Here is a 22,733-nt window from a genome sequence, read left to right on the forward strand (position 1 = left end):
GTGGAAGAAGTGTTATGTCTGACTAATGTATGTTCCACGCCTCACTCATCAAAGCCCCCACCCACCTCTGAGAACCACCTTAACAGAGGGATTTGGGGGATGGGGGAGGGAAGCTTTGGAATGCTTCTTCCCCCTTCATCGAACCTCTTGAAAGGCAAGGCTGAGTGAGTTAGGACTCCTGGACATGTCTGAACTTCAAACCCATGTTTCTTTTTAAAACACCCCTCCCCACTCTACTTAGGAAACTGCTCCCCATAAAAATGGGATGGTGGTGGCATTGCATATTTCAATTCTTGATCTCCATGTGCCCAAGATCTCCCCACCACCCTACCAGCTCACTGAGACTATGCGTCTTCATAGCTAAGGGTACACTTTGAATATCATACAATTTTATTTCCCAAGTATACCTCAGTAATGCTGGGGAGGACAGCGGGGGTGTCACAAGTGTGTCCTGCAGAGAACCTCTGCGTCATAAAATGGCTCAATCAGCAGCTTGATTCTAGTAATCTCTGAAGAACATACCCTTACTATAGGCATCTAAACGTGTGACCCAGACAAGTATTTCAGCACTGCAATTGATTTCCACAGTTCACAGCCCAAAAAGGAAGTGGATGGAGATGGTCCTTAATTTGCCAGTCTATAGTTTTCAAATAACATGATGAATAGCTAGACCCTTGGCAGCAGCCCAGGTTTCTGAGATGTGACCAATGAAGGAAGGACCTGCTTCTGATTTCCATTCTGCAGAGCAGCACTGAGACTAACTGGACCCAGTGGCTCCAGGGACACTATTAGGTTTCAGCTGACCTAAACCATCAGTGTCAGTGCCATGCATTTAGGGCACTCTCAGAGGACTGAGGGTTCCTAGTGCCAGTGGCTTTGGCTACGGCGTGGAGCTTAAAATTTCCTGTGAAGGGATAGGCATCACTTATTCCTGTCAAGCTGAGTTGCTGCTAGAAAGGCCTTTGTTCCTGAATATGGCCTTTCCATCGAGCACAGGACTTTGGAGGCCCTTCCTACACTGTTACAATTGAGTCCATGTTGATGCATTCTAAACTTGGAATATCAGGCCAGACAGTTGATGTAGTTTTTGAATGTTGGTGAGGTCTGAAGCTGATGGCTAAAAAGGAATTCTTGAGACATCATAGGTGCAAAAAGGTGATTTTATTAAAGCATGAGGTTTTCAAGAGAAATTGCATACACTAAAGAGGACCTGTAAGATATCGGAGGACTTGCTGTTTGTCAAATTAAGGTTGTTTTTTCCCTCTAGCAAAGCTTTAATATTAAGACACTGCCTTCTGGAAGTTAGGTTATTGGTAAGAATGCTTTTTTGTTGTAAATTTCATGTAAGACATTTGTAGACTGAGGGAGACGCATGTCTTGCAGGACTGTAATCTCTGTAAGTTAATCATGTGTTTTTCCTTCCCTTAGTTGTAGGATAGCCAGGATTTTCCCAGTCAGGGTGAGTTTCAGGTAGAGAAGTGTTACTAGGACACAGAGTCTTTCATTTGCCACCAGTGGGGTGGGGTGGGTCTGAGATATGAATCTGGGTATAAGCTACCCAGCCTATGTAATTTTCTTATATCACTCCACACAGCCTGAGGGAGGCCCCAAAGACCACATCAACTCAGCTTCTTTCTGTTACTATGGCAACTCCCAAATGTCAGTGCTTGGAAGGTTCAATTGTTATCCCATCCTCACTGCCCAAGACTGTCAAGAAAGGTAAAGGTGTAAGATGTTAGCCCATTTACAAACCAGTAAGTTAGCCTTTCAGTTGCATGGATGCTGGGAGAAGACATGAGACTCCAGGGATAGAGACAAAAGGTATTCTTATTCATGCCCAACAGGCCGCAAGAGCTTCTGGTTCACATCTCTTTACTTCAGTTCCACATACAATATCCCATATTCTGAACGAATTTAAATTTGTTAGCTTACCAGAAAAAAAAATCACTATCCATATATCACAATTCAATTCTGGAAAGACTGCTGATCTAAATTTTAAAGTGATATAATGTTTTTAAAATAAAGCAAAGAGGGGCGCCTGGGTGGCTCAGTGGGTTAAGCCGCTGCCTTCGGCTCAGGTCATGATCTTAGGGTCCTGGGATCGAGTCCCATGTCGGGCTCTCTGCTCAGCAGGGAGCCTGCTTCCTTCTCTCTCTCTCTCTCTCTCTCTGCCTGCCTCTCAGTGTACTTGTGATTTCTCTCTGTCAAATAAATAAATAAAAATCTTCAATAAAAAAAATAAATAAAATAAAACAAAGAATGAAACTTGACCATTCTTTTACACTATACACAAAGATAAACTCAAAATGGATGAAAGACCTCAATGTGAGATAGGAATCCATCAGAAGCCTAGAGGAGAACATAGGCAGTAACCTCTTCAACATTGGCCACAACAACTTCTTTCAAGACATGTCTCCAAAGGCAAGGGAAACAAGCGAAAATGAACTTTTGGGACTTCATCATGATCAAAAGCCTCTACACAGCAAAGGAAATAGTCAACAAAACAAAAAGGCAACCCACAGAATGGGAGAAGGTATTCACAAATGACACTACAGATCCTGATATCCAGGATCTATAAAGAACTCCTCAAACTCAACACACAAAAACACATCAAAAAATAGGCAGAAGACATGAGCAGATACTTCTCTAATGAAGACATACAAATGGCTAAGAGACACATGAAAAAATGTTCGTCATCACTAGTCATCAGGGAGATTCAAATCAAAACACATTGAGATACCACATTATATCAGTTAGAATGGCCAAAATTAACAAGACAGTAAACAATGTGTGCTGGAAAGAATGTGGAGAAAGGGGAACCCTCTTACACTGTTGGTGGGAATGTACATAGGTGCAGCCACTTTGGAAAACAGTGTGGATATTCCTTAAGAAGTTAAAAATAGAGCTACCCTATGACCCTGCAATTGCACTACTGGGTATTTACCCCAAAGATACAGACATAGTAAACAGAAGGGCCATATGCATCCCAATGTTTATAGCAGCAATGGCCACAGTCGCCAAAATGTGGAAAGAGCCAAAATGCCCTTGGATAAAGAGATATGGCCCATGTATACAAGTATACAAGTATACAATACATAATACAAGTATTATGCCACCATCAGAAAGGATGAATACCCAACTTTTGTATCAACGTGGACGGGACTAGAGGAGATAATGCTGGGTGAAGTAAGCAAGCAGAGAGAGTCAATTATCATGTGGTTTCACTTACTCATGGAGCATAAGGAATAACACAGAGGACATTGGGTAAAGGAGAGGAGAAGTGAGTTGGGGGAAGTCAGAGGGGGAGACAAACCATGAGAGACTGTGGACTCTTGAGAAACAAACTGAGGGTTTGGGAGGGGAGGGGGCATAGAGGGTTGGGAGGGCCTGGTGGTGGGTATTAAGAAGGGCATGTATTGCATGGAGCACTGGGTGGGGTGCATAAACAATGAATCTTGGAGCACTGAAAAAATAAAATAAAATTTAAAAAGAAAAAACAAAGGACAAGAATATCATTGTAGCCTCAGAATAGGAAAGTATTTCTTGGACAGAATAATAAACATTATGTATAAAGGAGGGAATAGTTGTATTAATATTAAGCTTCTTTCCTCATCAGAACAGACACAAGACAGGTGCACAGAGAGGATGAAAAAATCAACAGAAGAAAAATGTCCAACACATATACACAATCACTATAAATCAATAAAGACAATGCAATAGTAAACACGGACAAATTAAACTAATATATATTTCAAAAAAGGTCGCCCAATGTCCAAAGATATCTGAAAGGATGTTCAACTTCCATAGTATTTCAGGAAATGAAAATAAAATGATGACTTGGTACCATCACACACCAACCAGAAGTCAAAAATAAAAATAAAATCAAACCTGTTGGGTGCCTGGGTGGCTCAGTGGATTAAGCCGATACCTTCGGCTCAGGTCTTGATCCCAGGCTGGGATCAAGTCCTGCATCAGGCTCTCTGCTTCAGCAGGGAGCCTGCATCCCGCTGCCCCCTGCCTGCCTCTCTGCCTACTTGTGCTCTCTGTCTGTCAAATAAATAAGTAAAATCTTTGAAAAAAAGATCAAACCTGTTAGCAAAGATGTGGAAAATCTGAAAATCTCCCACATGGCTGGTGGGTATGAAACTTCCTACAAACATTTTTCAGACCTGTTTGGCACTGTCCTCTTTTTTTAAAATATTTTTTAATTAATTAATTGTATTAACATGTATTGTAATATTTGCCCCAGGGGTACAATTCTGTGAATCATCAGGCTTACACATTTCACAGCACTCACCCTAGCACATACCCTCCCCAATGTCCATAACACAACCACCCTCTCCCTATGCCCTTCCCCACAGCAACCCTCACTTTGCTTTGTGAGATTAAGAGTCTCTTATGGTTTGTCTCCCTCCTGATCCCATCTTGTTTCACTTTCTCCCTCCCTACCCCCCAGAGCCCCACCCTACCTCTCAAATTCCTCTTATCAGAGATATCATATAATTGTCTTTCTCTGATTGACTTATTTCACTCAGCATAATAGCTTCTAGTTCCATCCTCGTGGTTCCAAATGGCAATATTTCATTTCTTTTGATGGCTACATATATACATATATACACACCACACCTTTTTTTTTTCTTTTTCTTTTTCTTTTTTTGGCTTTTAGATCCCTGCTGAAAGGGTGGCCTTTATTAACCTCCTTGGCTTTTGTCAAGAAGAGATGTACTTCCAATGAGTCTTGATTCGTCATACTTGCAGAGTCATATACACGCACACTACAAAGAAACAACAAAACAATTTTTTTCTACTTTTTCTTTTGCATTATTAATCACTGTTCTGCCTGGTGTTTATTTAACCACTTTGAACATATCTACATACGAGTTACAGAAATATGTATTGCGTTCTATCTTTTAATGGCAGTTTTTTCTTTCTTTCCTAATAAATAATGAACTTCTTTTTTTTTTAAAGATTTTTTAAAATTTATTTATTTGACAGAGAGAGATCACAAGTAGGCAGAGAGGCAGGCAGAGAGAGAGGAGGAAGCAGGCTCCCCGCTGAGCAGAGAGCCCGATGCGGGACTCGATCCCAGGACCCTGAGATCATGACTCGAGCCGAAGGCAGCGGCTTAACCCACTGAGCCACTCAGGCGCCCCAATAATGAGCTTCTTGAATAGCTTAATTCCACTTGACAATCTGGCAATCCTTCCATAAGATTTTCATATAGTAAATGTGTGATAATTGTTAATTAGAACTACACATAAAAACACTGAAATGTAAAAATGTTTAAAAATCAGAAGTAATTTCTTCTCACTTTGGAATACTGTTAGCTATTCTTTTTTATTTTTAAAAAGATTTTATTTGTTTTTTTTAATTTATATTTGTATTTATTTATTTATTTATTTTTTAAATTTTAAAAATTTATTTTCAGCATAACAGTATTCATTGTTTTTGCACCACACCCAGTGCTCCATGCAATCTGTGCCCTCTCTAATACCCACCACACCTTCTTTAAACATTCTTCTGTTGATGGACATCTAGGTTCTTTCCACAGTTTGGCTATTGTGGACATTGCTGCTATAAACATTCGGGTGCGGGGCGCCTGGGTGGCTCAGTGGGTTAAGCCGCTGCCTTCAGCTCAGGTCATGATCTCAGAGTCCTGGGATCGAGTCCCGCATTGGGCTCTCTGCTCGGCAGAGAGCCTGCTTCCCTCTCTCTCTCTCTGGCTGCCTCTCTGTCTACTTGTGATTTCTCTCTGTCAAATTAATAAATAAAATCTTTAAAAAAAATAAAATAAAAAAAAAAACATTCGGGTGCACATGCCCCTTCGGATAACTACATTTGTATCTTTAGGGTAAATACCCAATAGTGCAATTGCTGGGTCATAGGGCAGATCTATTTTCAACTTTTTGAGGAACCTTCATGCTTTTCCAGAGTGGTTGCACCAGCTTGCATTCCCACCAACTGTGTAGGAAGGTTCTGCTTTTCCACATCCTCACCAATATCTGTCATTTCCTGACTTGTTAATTTTAGCCATTCTGACTGCAAGGTGGTATCTGATTGTGGTTTTGGTTTGTATCTCCCTGATGCCGAGTGATATGGAGCACTTTTTCATGTGTATTTTGGCCATCTGGATGTCTTCTTTGCAGAAATGTCTGTCCATGTCTTCTGCCCATTTCTTGATTGGATTATTTGTTCTTTAGGTGTTGAGTTTGATAAGTTCTTTATAAATTTTGGACACTAGCCCTTTATCTGATATGTCGTTTGCAAATATCTTCTCCCATTCTGTCAGTTGTCTTTTGGTTTTGTTGACTGTTTCCTTTACTGTGCAAAAGCTTTGGATCTTAATGAAGTCCCAATAGTTCACTTTGCCCTTGCTTCCCTTGCCTTGGGTGATGTTTCTAGGAAGAAGTTGCTGCAGCTGATGTCAAAGAGGTTGCTGCCTGTGTTCTCCTCAAGGATTTTGATGAATACCTGTCTCACATTAAGGTCTTTCATCCATTTTGAGTCTATTTTTGTGTGTGGTGTAAGGAAACGGTCCAGTTTCATTCTTCTGCATGTGTCTGTCCAATTTTCCCAACATCATTTGTTGAAGAGACTTTTTTCCATTGGACATTCTTTCCTGCTTTGTCGAAGATTAGTTGACCATAGAGCTAAGGGTCTATTTCTGGGCTCTCTATTCTGTTCCATTGATCTGTGTGGCACTGTAGACCCTATATACCACTGCCAATGAATGATCAATAACTGCATGCATCAATAAATTCACAAACAGGATAGGAAATGACAAAAGCTAAATACAAAAGAGTTCATGCTCCATTACTTCCTTCTCAAACTCAACACCCAAAAAAGCAGATAACCAAGTCAAAAAATGGGCAGAAGACATGAACAGACACTTATCCAAAGAAGACATACAAATGACTAACAGTCACATGAAACAATGTTCATCATCATTAGCCATCAGGGGAATTCAAATCAAAACCACATTGAGATGCCACCTTAGACAAGTTGGAATGGCAAAAATTAACAATGCAAGAAACAACAAATGTTGAAAAAGTTGTGGAGAAAGGGGAACCCTCTTACACTGTTGATGGGAATGTAAGTTGGTGTGGCCACTTTGGAAAACAGTGTGGAGTTTTCTCAAAAAGTTAAAAATAGAGCTTCCCTATGACCCTGCAATTACATTACTGGGCATTTACCCCAAAGATACAGATGTAGTGAAAAGAAGGGCCATATGCACCCCAATGTTCATAGCAGCAATGTCCAGGATAGTCAAACTTGGGAAGGAGCCAAAATGCCCTTCAACAGACAAATGGATAAAGAAGATGTGGTCCATATATACAATGGACATAGTAGGCAGTCATCAGAAAGGATGCAACTTTTGCACCAACATGGATGGGACTGGAGGAGATTATGCTAAGTGAAATAAGTCAAGAAGATAAAGCCAATTATCATATGGTTTCACTTATATGTGGAACATAAGGAATAGCATGGACATTAGGAGAAGGAAAAAATGAAGGGAGAGAAATCGAAGTGGGAGATGAACCATGAAAAACTATGGACTCTGGGAAACAAACTGAGGGTTTTAGAAGGGAGGGGAGTGGAGAATGGGTGAACTGGTGATGGATTGCATGGAGCACTGGGTGTTACACACAAACAATGACTCATGGAATATTACATCAAAAACTAGTGATGTGGGAAAAAAACAAACAAACACTAGTGATGTGGGCATCTGGGTGGCTCAGAGGCTTAAGCCTCTGCCTTCGACTCAGGTCATGATCTCCGGGTCCTGGGATTGAGTCCCACATCGGCTCTCTGCTTGGCAGGGGGCCTGCTTCCTCCTCATTCTCTCTGCCTGCCTCTCTGCCTGCTTGTGATCTCTGTCAAATAAATAAATAAAATCTTAAAAAAAAAAAACTAGTGATGTACTGTATCGTGACTAACATGACACAATTAAAAAAAATGCAAAACAGGCTAAAGTAACCTATGATGTTCCATACCAGGGCATTCATTACCCAAGAAACGTCAGGGAGTTTGACAATATTCTGTTTAATGAACTAGGTACTGAGAACAGAAAGGTGATATCTTTCTGAACTTTTGTTGAGCTATGCACTTATGACTCGTGCAGGTGTCTTTTAGATTTTTTTAAATACATCTCACCAATCGAGAAGATGGGATGTGAGAAGAGAGAAAAAAAATGGTGGAGGAGTAGGGGACTCCATTTCAACCGGTCCCCTAAATCGAGCTAGGTATCTACCAGACCATTCTGAACACCCACAAAATCAGCCTGAGATGTAAGAAGATATAACTGGATCTCCACAAACATAATTATCTCCAGTGGTTGGTCTTGAACTATAAAGTGGGGAGCTGTGACTCTGTGGGCAGATATCAGAAGATAAATGGAAGGGAGGGAGCTGCCATAAGTGCCTGAGCTGGGAAGGTGAAATAACACAGGAACTTGCAAAAGCCTCCCACACTGGGGACCATGCACAGATTTGCAGACCCCAGTAGCAGCAGGGAAAGGACTTTAGGGTAGCCCCCTAGATTGAAACCTGGAGCTTTGGAGGTGCATGTGTGAACTGGGGGCAGCTTGTGGTTTTAGCACAAAGGGCAGAGACGTGCCCAGAATGAAAGTGAGGGCTGTGAGTACTGCAGTGGGGCACACACCCTAGGACAATGCGGGTTTTAGCAGCATGGACAGAAACAGAGACAGTGTAACCTGAAAAGCTCAGTGAAGATCAGACTGATCTCTCTGTTTGGAGACAGAGCTTTGGATATGGTCATTTCTGCTCTGACTCTTGGAAGAGATGCAGAAAGCTGCCAGAGAACAACCCCCCCCCCCCAAAACAGTTTTCACTGAGCCCATCCCCCCCAGGGGGCAGGACAACTCTGCCCAAACAGGGTTGCCAGAGTAACAGTGAGGCAGGCCCTTCTCCCAGAAGACAGGCTGGTCCACAGATAAGCGAAACCATATGATAACTGACTCTCTCTGCTTGACTTATTTCACTCAGCATAATCTCTTCCAGTCCTGCCCATGTTGATACAAAAGTTGGGTAGTCATCCTTTCTGATAGAGGCATAAGACTCCATAATATATAAGTCAATCAGAGAGAGTCAATTATCATATGGTTTTGCTTATTTGTGGAGCTAAGGAATAACACGGAGGACATGGGGAGGGAGATGGAAAGGAGAAGGCAGTTGGGGGAAATTAGAGGGGGAGATGAACCATGAGAGACTGTGGACTCTGAGAAACAAACTGAGGGTTTTGGAGGGGAGGGGAAGTGGGAGGTTGGGTGAGCCTGGTGGAGGGTATTATGGAGGGCATGAATTGCATGGAGCACTGGGTGTGGTACATAAATAATGAATTCTGGAACACTGAAAAGAAAGTTAAAAAATAAATAAAATTAAACAAAGAAAAAAGAATACAGGCTAGAAGAACAAGAGGCCAATAGCCCTGAGGGCCTTATAAAACAGGTGCATCTTGCTTGGGTTGTGGTCAATAATTTGGGCTCTTTGCATTCCCTCAACCACCCCTCAACAGGATAACTAGGAGAAACCCCCAACACAAGAAAGAACCAGAGAAAGTGGCCTCTGCCACAGAATTACTGGATATGGATATAACCAAGATGTCAGAAATTGACTTCAGGGGAACAATTATCAAGGTGATATCTAGGCTTAAGAAAAATATTAATCTAAATATCCACATAAGGGGATAAGATAATAGCTAGTTACTGGTTACCTGGAAACTATTTTCCATAGTCTTTCTAAACAAATAAAAATTATCTTTTTATTATTACAGTACTTTAACTAGTTTTAGATGGCTGTTGTGAATGTTGTCAATATTTAGCATAGTTTAGTGTTAGTTATTAATTGTTTTTAGGCATTGAGCTCTCAGAATCAAAATTAATACCTGTTTTAGGCTGAAAACACTTAGAATCATCTTAGTAGTTTAGCACTTTAGCTTGGAGTCAAAGTATTGGATTTATTTTCAAGTTACTTAGAATTCTACATAGATCAAATATTATTCTGCTCACTGAAAAGCATACTGTGGAAGCCCTTTAGCTGGAATGGTCCGAAGGCTCACCTTCGGTACTTGGGGCTGAAAATGACCTGTGAGGAGGTTCCAGAAGGTTTATTTGAGGGTAAGTCCCAAATTCTTTAAAATATTTTGTGTGTTTTACAAGGGAGTGGAAAGGGAATGTTTATATTCTGGTAAACCTTAGGGCTCTTTTGATTATTGTGTTTTGCATATATGAATATTCAGTGACCACCAACTAATTCTGCCACCTGTGCAGGTAGTGAGAGTACAGTACTTCGTTACAAAGCCATCTGGGTACAGTCCACAGATGCCTGAAGATGTCCTAGTTAAACGTATAATAGCAGAGACTTCCCAAGGTTGAAGTGTGGACAGAAATGTAAGTAAACTGTAGATATAAATTGCATTGCTGGGAAGTTAAAGAAATTGTAAGGCCTAAAATGCCTGTAAAGGAAACCTCTACAGAGCATAAGCATTTCTATCACAGAGAAAGGAGGAGGTCTCATAAATGAGGCAATACTTTTGCAAACTTTGGATAATTTTTTTTACTCCCTGTTTAGCTTTACTTCCTTTTTGTTTTTTTTATCTTAGATTTTTGTAAATATATGTGTTGAAAAGAGTCCTAAGTGAAATGGGATGGAAGTTTTATTTCTTTGGGCTTTTTCATGACTTTAGAGTACCATTATTGTGTTTAGTATGTTGCTATGTAAGTGCAACATGAATTTCACTTTTTTTTTTTTAAAGATTTTATTTATTTATTTGACAGAGAGAGAAATCACAAGTAGGCAGAGAGTCAGGCAGAGAGAGAGAGAGAAGCAGGCTCCCGCTGAGCAAAGAGCCCGATGCGGGGCTCGATCCCAGTACACCGAGATCATGACCTGAGCTGAAGGCAGCGGCTTAATCCACTGAGCCACCCAGGCGCCCCATGAATTTCACTTTTAAATAAACATTTGAGGGGTGCTTTATGGCACAGTTGAAAAAAAAAAGAAAAATATTAATGACAATATAGAATCTCTAAGGGCAAAAATGAGATGTAATCAGGCCAAACTTAAAAATGCAATGAATGAAATGCAGTCTAAGCTGGATATGCTGACTGCCATGGTAAACAAGACACAAGAACAAATTAGTGAGATAGAGGATAAAATGATAGAAAAGATAGAAATCGAGGCCACATGGGAAATACAAATTGAAACCCAAAGAATCAAACTGTGAGAGATTAGTGACAGGATGAAACTTTTCAATATCAGAATTATTAGGATCCCTGAGGGGGTGGAGAGAGAGAGGCATCTAGAAGATATATGAGCAAATAATACCTGAGAACACACCTAATCTAGGGAAGGAAACAAGCATTCATGTCCAAGAGGCAGAGAGGATCCGTCACAAGATCAATGAGAACAAACAGGTGCCACAACATAAAATAGTATAATTTGTAAATCTTAGATTCAAGGAAACAACCTTGAAAGTGGTGAGAGGGAAGAGATTTCCTATGTACAGAGGGAGGAACAATAGAATAACATCAGACCTATCCAAAGAGACCTGGCAAGCCAAAACGGGTGGCAAGACACATTCAGGGTACTAAATGGGAAGAACATGCAACTAAGGATACTTCATCCAGCAAGGCTGTCATTCAGAATAGATGAACAAGCACCTTCCAAAAATGGCAGAAATTGAAAGAATATATGACTAGCAAGCCAGCCCTGTAAGAAATATTAAGGGGGGTTCTGTAAAAGGGGAAAGACCCAGGAGTGATATAGAACAGAAATTTACAGAGATAATCTATAGAAACAAAGATTTCACAGGCAACACGATGACAATAAGATCATATCTTTCAATAATCACTCTCAACATGAACCGCCTAATGCTCTCATGAATTGACACAGGGTTGCAGATCAGATAAAACTACAGGATCCATCCATATTCTGTCTACAAGAGACTCATTTTGAACCTAACGATACATTCAGACTGAAGGTGAAGGGATGGAGAATCATTTTTTCATTTTTAATGCCAACTGACTGCAAAAGAAAACTAGGGTAGCAATTCTCACATCAGATAAATTAGTATACTAAAGGCTGTAGTCAGAGGTACAGAAGGATACTATATCATGCTTAAAGGGTCTATCCAACAAGAGGATCTAACAATTGTAAATATCTATGCCACCAGTATGGGAGCAGCCAATTACATAAGCTTAACCAAAATAAACATATTGATAATAATATGCTAATTGTAGGAGATGCAACACTCCACTGTCAGCAATCCACAGGTCATCTAAGCAGAAAATCAACAAAGAAACAAGAGCTTTGAATAACAAACTGGACCAGATAGACCTTATAGATATATACAGAAAATTCCATCCCTAGACAACAGAATACTCTTTTTCTTGAATGCACATGGAACTTTCTCCAAAATAGACCACATACTGGGTCACAAATCAGGTCTTAACTGATACCAAATGACTGAGATTATTCCCTGCATATTCACAGATGTCAATGCTTTGAAACTGAGATTCGATCACAAGAAAAAGTTTGAAAGAAATTCAAACACTTGAAAGCTAAAGACCATTCTGATTAAGAATGTTTGGGTCAAGCAGGAAATAAAAAAGAACTTAAACAATTTATGGAAACCAAGGCGAATGAAAACACATCAGTCCCAAACCTATGGGATACTGCAAAGGTGGTCCTAAGGGGGAAATATATAGCCATCCAAGCCTCACTAAAAGAAAGAAAGAAAAAAAGATTGATTCACCAACTTTACACCTTAAATAACTGGATAAAAAACAACAACAACAAATGAAATCTAAGCCATGCATGAGAAGAGAAATAATTAAGATTAGAGCAGAGATCAGTGAATTATAAAGCAGAAATACAGTAGAGCAGATCAACGAAACTAAAAGTTGGTTCTTTGAAAGAATCAATAAGCTCAATAAACCACTGGTCAGATTTATCCAAAAGAAAAGAGAAAGGACCAAAATCAATAAAATTGTAAATGAAAGGGGAGAGATCATGACTAAGACCATGGAAATATAGACAATTATCAGAAATTATTATCAACAACTATTAGCCAATAAATTAACCAACCTAGAAGAAATTGATGCCTTCCTGGGAACCTACAAACCACAAAGCTGAAACAGGAAGAAATTTATAACCTGAATAGACCAATAATCAGTAATGAGATTGAGTGATCAAAAAATGAGAGTCCAGGACGGATGGATTGCCTAGGGAATTCTACCAAACATTCAAAGAAGAAATAACACCTAGTCTCCTGAAGTTGTTTCAAACAATAGAAACAGAAGAAAAACTTCCAGACTCTTTCTATGAGGCCAGCATTACCTTGATCACAAAATCAGGCAAAGACCCCATCAAAAAGGAGAATTACAAACCAATAACCCTCATGAATATAGATGCCAAAATTCTCAACAAGAACCTAGCTCATAGGATCCAACAGTACATTAAAATCCCAATCAAAATACCATCTGCATTTTTCAAAGCACTGGAACAAACAGTCTTAAAATTTGTATGGAACCAGAAAAGACCCCGAATCACCAAGGAAGTGTTGAAAAAGAAAAACAAAGCTGGGGGCATCAAGTTGCCAGATTTCAAGCTATATTAAAAAGCTTTAATCATGAAGACAATATGGTACTAGCACAAAAACAGACACATAGACCAATGGAACAAAATGGAGATCCCAGATATGGACACTCAACTCTACAGTCAAATAATCTTTGACAAAGTAGGGGGAAATATCCAATGGAAAAAACAGAGTCTCTTCAATAAATGGTGCTAGGAAAATTGAACAGCTATATACTGAAGAATGAAACTTGACCATTAGCTTAGACCATACACAACGATAAACTCAAAATGGATGAAAGACCTCAATGTGAGACAGGAATGCATCAAAATCCTAAGGGAGATCATAGACAGTAACCTTGTCGACATTTGCCACAGCAAATTCTTTCAAGACACGTCTCCAAAGGCAAGGAAAACAAAAGTGAACACAAACTTTTGGAAAGTCATCAAGATAAAAAGCTTCTGCACAGCAGAGGAAATGGTCAACAAAACTAAGAGGCAGCCCACAGAATGGGAGAAGGTATTTGTAAATGACAGTACACATAAAGGGCTGGTATCCAAGATCTACAAAGAACTTCTCAAACTAAACACCCAAAAAACAAATAATCAAGTCCAAAAATAGGTAGAATACATGAACAGACACATCTCTAAAGAAGACATATAAATGACTAACAGACACATCAAAAAATGTTCAACATCATTAGCCATTAAGGAAATCCAAATCAGAACCACAATGAGACACCACCTTATACCAGTTGGAATGGCAAAAATTGACAAGACAAGAGACAACAAATGTTGGTGAGGTTGTAGAGAGAGGGGAACCATCTTACGCAATTGGTAGAAACACAAGTTGGTGCAGCCACTTTGGAAACAGCGTGGAGATTCCTTAAAATGTTCAAAATAGAGCTACCCTATGACCCAGCAATTGCACTACTGGGTATTCATCCCAAAGATACAGATGTAGTGAAAAGAAGGGCCATATGCACCCCAACGTTCATAGCAGCAATGTCCATAATAGCCAAACTGTGGAAAGAGCCAAGATGCCCTTCAACAGATGCAAGGATAAAGAATATATACAAAGGCACGGATTGCATGGAGCACTGGGTGTGGTGCAAAAATAATGAAAACTGTTATGCTGAAAATAAAAAATAAATAAATAAAAAGAATATATACCACGGATTATTACTCAGTCATCAGAAAGGATGAATACCCAGCTTTTGAATCCACATGGATGGAACCAGGGGACATTATGCTAAGTGAAAAAAGTCAAACAGAGAAAGCTAATTTTATCATATGGTTTCACTTACTTGTGGAACATAAGGAATAGCATGGAGGACTTTAGGAGAAGGAAGAGGAAAGTGAAGAGGGGAGATCAGAGGGGGAGATGAACCATGAGACACTATATACTGGGAATCAAACTGAGGGATTTGGCAGGGGAGAATGGATGAGCCCAGTGATGGGTATTAAGGAGGGCATGGATTGCATGGAGCACTGGGTATTATATGGAAACAATAAATCATGGAACACTACATCAAAAACTAATGATGTATTGTATGGTGACTAAGATAACATAATAAAACAAATGTTTATAAAATTTTGAAGTGAAGCATGCTAGAACATAGACAGTCTTTACTTTGCACAGTAGTGTTGGGTCATAAAAATGACAATGCAAGATGAAACCATAAAGCCTTATTACCAATGGGTAAATAACAATGGCTCTGAGACCCTTAAACTTTTTTTTCAAACAATAAAAATTCTCTTTCCAACAGAACAAAAAGAAGATGGTATGTGAGAAATAGATTAGTGTTGTCCTTATACTATAAAGGTGAGAATTCATATGACTCTCTAATGAAATGATACTGTTGTTAACTTTTTAAAGTTTGCATAAAATTTTACACAAAACTAAGAAATGAGGATACAACTTCCAAAAAGGGGTCAACTAGGTAGAATTACAGCATAAACACTGTATTTAAAATTCATAACGTTAGCACAGATAAAGAGAAAACAACACCCATTAATAATCAAATGTACACATTATATTAATCTTAGACTAATTACTATTTTTATAACCTTGACAGAAAATACACATTTAATATAAAATGATGCTTGTTTCATGAAGAGAATAGAAAAATAACACCATGAGCTTCTAAAAAGTTCTGGAGCTCACTCTGAGGAATGAGTGAGAAGCTTTGGCATCACCCCAGAAGCTGACCATCCTGAGACTCTTTGCATTCGTGTGATAGGGGTGGCACAGCACATATGGGAGTATGTGGTTTTGGTCCTTTTAGAAGTATAAGGAGACTACGCAGTCCACACAAGATACCTTGGCCAAAATGATCAAAGAGAACCAGAGGGCAGCAGGAAACTGCTTCTAAGAAGGGACAGGATGTGATAACTTTGCCTCTCCCAATAATGGAGTGTAGAAGTGTCCTTAGATCTTGGTCTTGTTTTAGAAGAGGACACCCAGTGGCCTTGTTGAGGAAAAGCTGTGACCTTTCCCAGGGCAACCTGACCCACCAAGTCTCACTGTTATGGCCAAAGATCAGAAGTATCTGTGGTCTCAGCCCATGATGGCTGCTGGCTGAAATCTTTGTACTTGAAATCCTCTCCATACTGGAGGAAACAGGCAGGGTGAGTACCTAAAGCGGCAGCAGCTCCAAACCACAGAAGAGCAAGATGCTGTTCACGATGACATCCTGGCAGAGCACGGAGGTCTGCAGCAGCAGGCAGTAGGAGGACAGCATGGTAGACGGGAAGGTCAAGTCCATCCTATTACCAAGTAGCATCTTACAATGGCAGAGAATTCCTTTTGTACCAAAAAAGACTCACACTCCTTCAATTCCAAGGCTCACAAGAGGTATCACCACATCCTCTACTAGATCAGCTGTTGGAGATGGTAGCAGTAGAACTTCGTACAGAAATATGAAGAGTTCCAGCAGGAATAGGTAGCATAATACCACCCACTCAGAAAGAACAGGTTTTCCAGGGGGTGGAGGACAGCCCTTTTCCTCTAGACTGTCACCTGGCAATGCCATCTTCACTCTAATTAGCCTTTTTAAAAGTTTTTTAAATTTTTTTTATCCATTTTGAGTTTATCTTTGATTGTTTTTCTCAGATTGTTTTTATCTCAGATTGTTTTTCAGAGTCCATAGTCTCTCATGGTTCACCTCCCCTTCCAATTTCCCTCAACTCCCTTCTCCTTTCTAACTCCCCTTGTCCTCTATGCTATTTGTTATGCTCCACAAATAAGTGAAATATATGATAATTGACTCTCTCTGCGTGACTTATTTCACTCAGCATAATCTCTTCCAGTCCTGTCCATGTTGCTACAAAACAATCTGAGGGTTTTGAAGGGGCGGGGGGTGGGAGGTCAGGGTACCAGGTGGTGGGTATTATAGAGGGCGTGGATTGCATGGAGCACTGCGTGTGGTGCAAAAATAATGAATACTGTTATGCTGAAAATAAATAAAAAACAAATTAAAAAAAAGTTGGGTATTCATCCTTTCTGACGGAGGCATAATACTCCATAGTGGGTATGGACCCTCAACTCTATGGTCAAATAATCTTCAACAAAACAGAAAAAAATATACAGTTGAAAAAAGACATTCTCTTCAATAAATGGTGCTGGGAAAACGGGACAGCTATATGTAGAAGAATGAAACTCAGCCATTCTCTTACACCGTACACAAAGATAAACTCAAAATGGATAAAAGACCTCAACATGAGACAGGAATCCATCAGAATCCTAGAGGAGAACATAGGCAGTAACCTCTTCGATATCAGCCACAGCAACTTCTTTCAAGATATGTCTCCAAAGGCAAAGGAAACAAAAGTGAAAATAAACTTTTGGAATGTCATCAAAATCAAAAGCTTCTGCACAGCAAAGGAAACAGTCAAGAAAACAAAGAGGCAACCCACGGAATGGGAGAAGATATTTGCAAATGACAGTACAGACAAAAGGTTGATATCCAGGATCTATAAAGAACTCCTCAAACTCAACACACACAAAACAGACAATCATATCAAAAAATGGGCAGAAGATATGAACAGACACTTCTCCAATGAAGACATACAAATGGCTATCAGACACATGAAAAAATGTTCATCATCACTAGCCATGAGGGAGATTCAAATTAAAACCACATTGAGATACCATCTTACACCACTTAGAGTGGCCAAAATTAGCAAGACAGGAAACAACGTGTGTTGGAGAGGATGTGAAGAAAGGGGAACCCTCTTCCACTGTTGGTGGGAATGCAAGTTGGTGCAGCCTCTGTGGAGAACAGTGTGGAGATTCTTCAAGAAATTAAAAATAGAGCTTCCCTATGACCCTGCCATTACACTCCTGGGTATTTACCCCAAAGATACAGATGTAGTGAAAAGAAGGGCCATCTGTACCTCAATGTTTATAGCAGCAAAGGCCATGGTCACCAATCTGTGGAAAGAACCAAGATGCCCTTCAACGGATGAATGGATAAGGAAGATGTGGTCCATATGCACTATGGAGTATTATGCCTCCATCAGGAAGGATGAATACCCAACTTTTGTAGCAACATGGACAGGACTGGAAGAGATTATGCTGAGTGAAATAAGTCAAGCAGAGAGAGTCAATTATCATATGGTTTCACTTAATTCTGGAGCATAACAAATAACGTGGAGGACATAGGGAGATAGAGAGGAGAAGGGAGTTGAGAAAAATTGGAGGGGGAGATGAATCATGAGAGACTATGGACTCTGAAAAACAATCTGATGGTTTTGAAGGGGCAGAGGGTGGGAGGTTGGGGGAGCCAGGTGGTGGGTATTTTGGAGGGCACATATGGCATGGGGCACTGGATGTGGTGCATAAACAATGAATTCTGTTACGCTGAAAAGAAATTAATAATAATAATAATAGTAATAATAAAAAGAATACCGGGTGGGGGGGAAATCTCCTAAGGGGCACCTAGGTGGCTCAGTGGGTGAAGCCTCTGCCTTCGCCTCAGGTGATGATCTCAGGGTCCAGGGATTGAGCCAGGTATCTCGCTCTCTGCCCAGCAGGGAGCCTGCTTCTCCCTCTCCTTCGGCCTCCCGCTCCTCCTGCTTGTGCTCTCTCTCCCTCTCTCTCTCTCTCTCTGTCAGTAAATAAATAAAGTCTTTAAAAAAAATACACCTCTCCTAAAATTGAGGAAAACTGAAAATCAAGGAGCCACAAACTCCACATGAACAGAAAGGATTTATGTCTCTGCCTTTCAAATGGCTCTCCCTTCACAGCTCTAAATTCACTGGAAGGCCCCACCATAAACTAATCTCAGAACCTCAGGGACATGAGTGTTCGCCACCAAACCCCTTTCTTGCTAACAGGCCCAAATCCCCTTCACAAAGGAGAGAAATATCTGCCTTCCATAGATGCCAATTTTATGGAATTCATGTCATTTAAAATTGTTACAATCACCTGATGTTGTTTAAGAGTTAGGTAATATGTAACTCTATGCTCTCCACTACCCATTTCAGTTCAATCTGTCTGTTTCTACCTGAAAATATTTACAATGCTCATCTACCAAACTCCCATGACATCATACATCACATGACTAACTATTGCCCCTCTAGTAGGAAAACTACAAAATGATCACTGGCTCCCCAAAACCGTACTCACTGTCTGAATATCCACTCCAGTACAATTCTCTTCTTTTCACTGATGACCTGTCACTCACTGATCCATTTTCATGTTCCTCTTCCTACATTTCATTTCCTACTTCAATTCTGGGAAATTTAGGTGACAAATTTACCCGACACACTCAAAGACTTCTCTATAATATCCAGATCACTTCAGGACATGGAGTTTATAACTGCATAGTTTCTGGGCTCCTCCACTGATCATCATCAAAACTTCAAACCCATGAGTATTTATAAGATAATTATATAGTATCACATTACAATTACCATTGTGACTTATTGTTAATTTTGAAGGAGATGATGTTCTGTTAGCTTCTCATCATTATATTGGGGACCCTAAGGGGGTGAGTGAATTACCAACATTAGGAACATTAAGGAAATTCCTACAATTTACATATTTCTCATAACATGAGGGGATTTTACATTCCTTATCCATGCAAAGCAGACCACGGATATCCTGGGGTCGCGGCTCAAGAGCAGAAAGGGGCTGAGGATTGGGAAACACAGAGTGATTATCAAACTGGCATTCAGAATGTACCAGCTGAGATAATCAAAAATACCCAAAATAATACGAAAGATAGAGGAGAGAGTGTTAAAGTAGACAAAGGTGCTCACCAGGAGAAGGATGGTTTTGGTGGCTGTAGACTCAGGTGACGATGAGGAGATGTTCATCCTAAGAATGTGTTGGACCCTCTGCTTGTGCCTGTACAGGTAGAAGACCATGGAGCTGCTGGCCGAGAGCATAAGCCCCAAGTATACCACATCAGGGAATGACAACAATGCTACATACAATAGGTCATTATTTTTCTCATGACGAAAACTTGAGCAGTGCCCAAAACTTTTCCTATTTGTGAAGTTTTTGTTTTTCAAAGTGATAGTCATAAACAAAGGATACATGATATTTACCAATATCTGTATGACCCAGCACAATACAATTGAAGGGACAATACACTTGGGAGCTTTCCCTTTAAGTGCTGCCCACCTGGAATTCCTAGGGCTGATGGTGATGGCCTGGAAGACACTCAGGAGGCAGGTGGTGCCAATGGACACCCCCCTACCCACCCCACGAAAATAGAGGAAAATTTTGCATCCAAAATCACTGACGAAATGATACCATGCAAAAGATGACATTGACTCATATATTCCAAGAGAAAACAGGACCAAAATGTTGCCTACAATCAGATTTTTAACAATCAAATCTGTGGACCTCGGCCTACACCCAGTGAAATGAAGGAGGAGATAATGGTAAAGAAGACAGAAGTTCCCCAGGATTCCAACCACAGTCTGTATTAAGATGATCACTCCCACTGCCAGATCCCTGGTGGCCATCCTGACAGTACTCAGTGACTGATATCTGTCTTCTCGGGTAGAGGATCCTGCATGGGAATATGAGGAACGGGCCACACATATCATGTCATATAATTTAATATTCTGCACTTAGCTACACTTCCTACTTTGAAATACTACTAAAAGTTCTTCTGTCATTTAGAGCCTTCCAAGGGTTACATACATAACCACTACCAAATACTTGCATGTGTGAATCGCTGGTTTAATGGCCACCCATGGGGATCACTTCTTATTTCTCACAGGTTCAGGAGGCATTCCTCACTGCATTCCTCATAAAGATGAGGACAACACAGTTACACAGAGGTGAACTGCTTTGTCTAAATTCACTCACCAATTCAGGGTGGGGACTCGAAACTGGCTGGGCTGGTCACAAGTTAGTGCACTGAATCCATAATATACAAAAATACTAATCAGCAGTGGTCTTTAGATAAACCAGATCTCGATTTAGTTTTATGTTAGCACCTTGCCATCTGAATTGAGACAGCTGCCTTATTTAAAATTTTGTTTGCATATATCACCCAGTGCTATATGCAAATAATGAATCATGGAACACTACGTCAGAAAATAATGAAGTACTGTATGTTGACTAACATAACAATAAAAATGTAAAAATAAGTAAATTTTTGTTAACGATGAGTTTTCACTTATTTAGGAAGACTGTCCTATAATCAAATATGAACTTAAATAAAGCTTTAGACTTAGTAATTAACTGTAGATCCACTGACTACAGTACTACAAAGACTCAGGACCCTGCCCCAAAACAAGCAGGACTAAATGAATGCAAGACTGACTCAAAATTAGCACAGCAGCAGAAAGAATCATTTGCTTTCATTCCAAGAGCAAATGTACAAGGCATAGACTCTGCACAAGGAGCACCACTGCCAGATTACATTGTGTAAAGTAGAAACAAAATAACGACTACATCCAGATCATATATGTATGTATTTATGAATACCTGATGAAATAAAATTAGTAGCTGTGAAGCAAGATCTGTGTAAGATGCTGAAATAACAGACATGCAAAATGTAATGTAGAGCAAAAACCTTGCATCTTATAAAAGTGACATAGTTTTTGGATTCTAATATTTAATAGCAGCATACACAATACAAGATACATTAGAGTGTAAAAATCATGTCTGAAATGCATTAAGCTCTATTTTTCTTAAATGATGCTTCCCTACTTTTATGGGGAAAGTCCCTCCATAACCAATTGATACACAAGTATTTAATCCATTAAGCACTTCATAGACCCAGATTTAGAGAAACTCCAGCAACTGTGATCTGACACACTGTGTCTGCACATGATCACATGATTTCTACACATTCGTCCAACATTTATTACAGACATGGAGGTACTATGCCTGCACATGTCAAGATCTGCAAGTTATGCTATGGCTCCTGTAACAAAGACTCAACAGCAGACTCACTCCAGAATGACAGTCCTCAGGCACATTAAAAATCAGAGCTCTCTGGAGAAAATGTTGAACTACTATATACCTCACCTGAAAATAATATAACTCTGTATGGTAAGTAAGTGGAATTAAAATTAACACTTTAAAAAGTCAGTTTTGACCACCCCTTTGATGAAAACACAACAGTCACTGTCAGGGAGGATTCTACTCTGTGGCCTCAGGAGCCATCAGGGGTGGGTGCTGGTCTAGGTTTACATCTCTCTTTACTGACTCAGCTCCTGCCTCGGGATGGATTCCACCTCCATACCCGGCTTCGGCACTGGACCACATTCATACACAGAAATCCCCCTTTGTCCATTATGCTCCCTTACCTGGACTCCTGAGACAACTCCTTGCCTTCCAGATTGTATCTCTCAGATAGAAAGATACAGAAAACCCACCAACTTCTTCCTGCTGCCCAACTGGAGGGCTTAGGGTGATGGTCAGAGCAGGCAGTATAGGTGGAGGAGGGGCAGCTGGGCCCTGAGATGTGTTTTTATGACTCTGGGAGCTCCCCTCCCTTCACAACTGCAATTATCATTTCACCTGAAGCAGCATTGGCACTGACAGGCTTGGGAGCTGAGATTATTTTTAAAAACCTTTCTCCCAGGTGCCAAGTGTGAAGAACAACTACAAGTTTCTAGCTAGCAACTCTCATGATACTGCTGGCATGTGGGAAAAGGACACAAAGC

The 22,733-nt window shown here is 40.2% G+C and overlaps 1 protein-coding gene and 1 long non-coding RNA gene across 2 annotated transcripts in view; one reads left to right on the forward strand and one right to left on the reverse strand.

The window, feature by feature from the left end:
* LOC309852832 overlaps positions 1-22,733 on the forward strand; it is a 642,903-nt gene that overhangs the window by 354,136 nt on the left and 266,034 nt on the right. The window lies entirely within an intron of this gene.
* LOC309853936 (vomeronasal type-1 receptor 4-like) lies at positions 19,635-20,573 on the reverse strand (the record flags this gene model as incomplete). The annotated part of the gene is made up of 1 exon (XM_082712536.1): positions 19,635-20,573. One exon carries the CDS (start codon positions 20,571-20,573, stop codon positions 19,635-19,637), a length of 939 nt encoding a protein of 312 aa, XP_082568662.1.

This window comes from Mustela nivalis (genome assembly GCF_964662115.1).
Source record: "Mustela nivalis genome assembly, chromosome: 18".
NCBI classification, from domain to species: Eukaryota; Metazoa; Chordata; class Mammalia; order Carnivora; family Mustelidae; genus Mustela; species Mustela nivalis.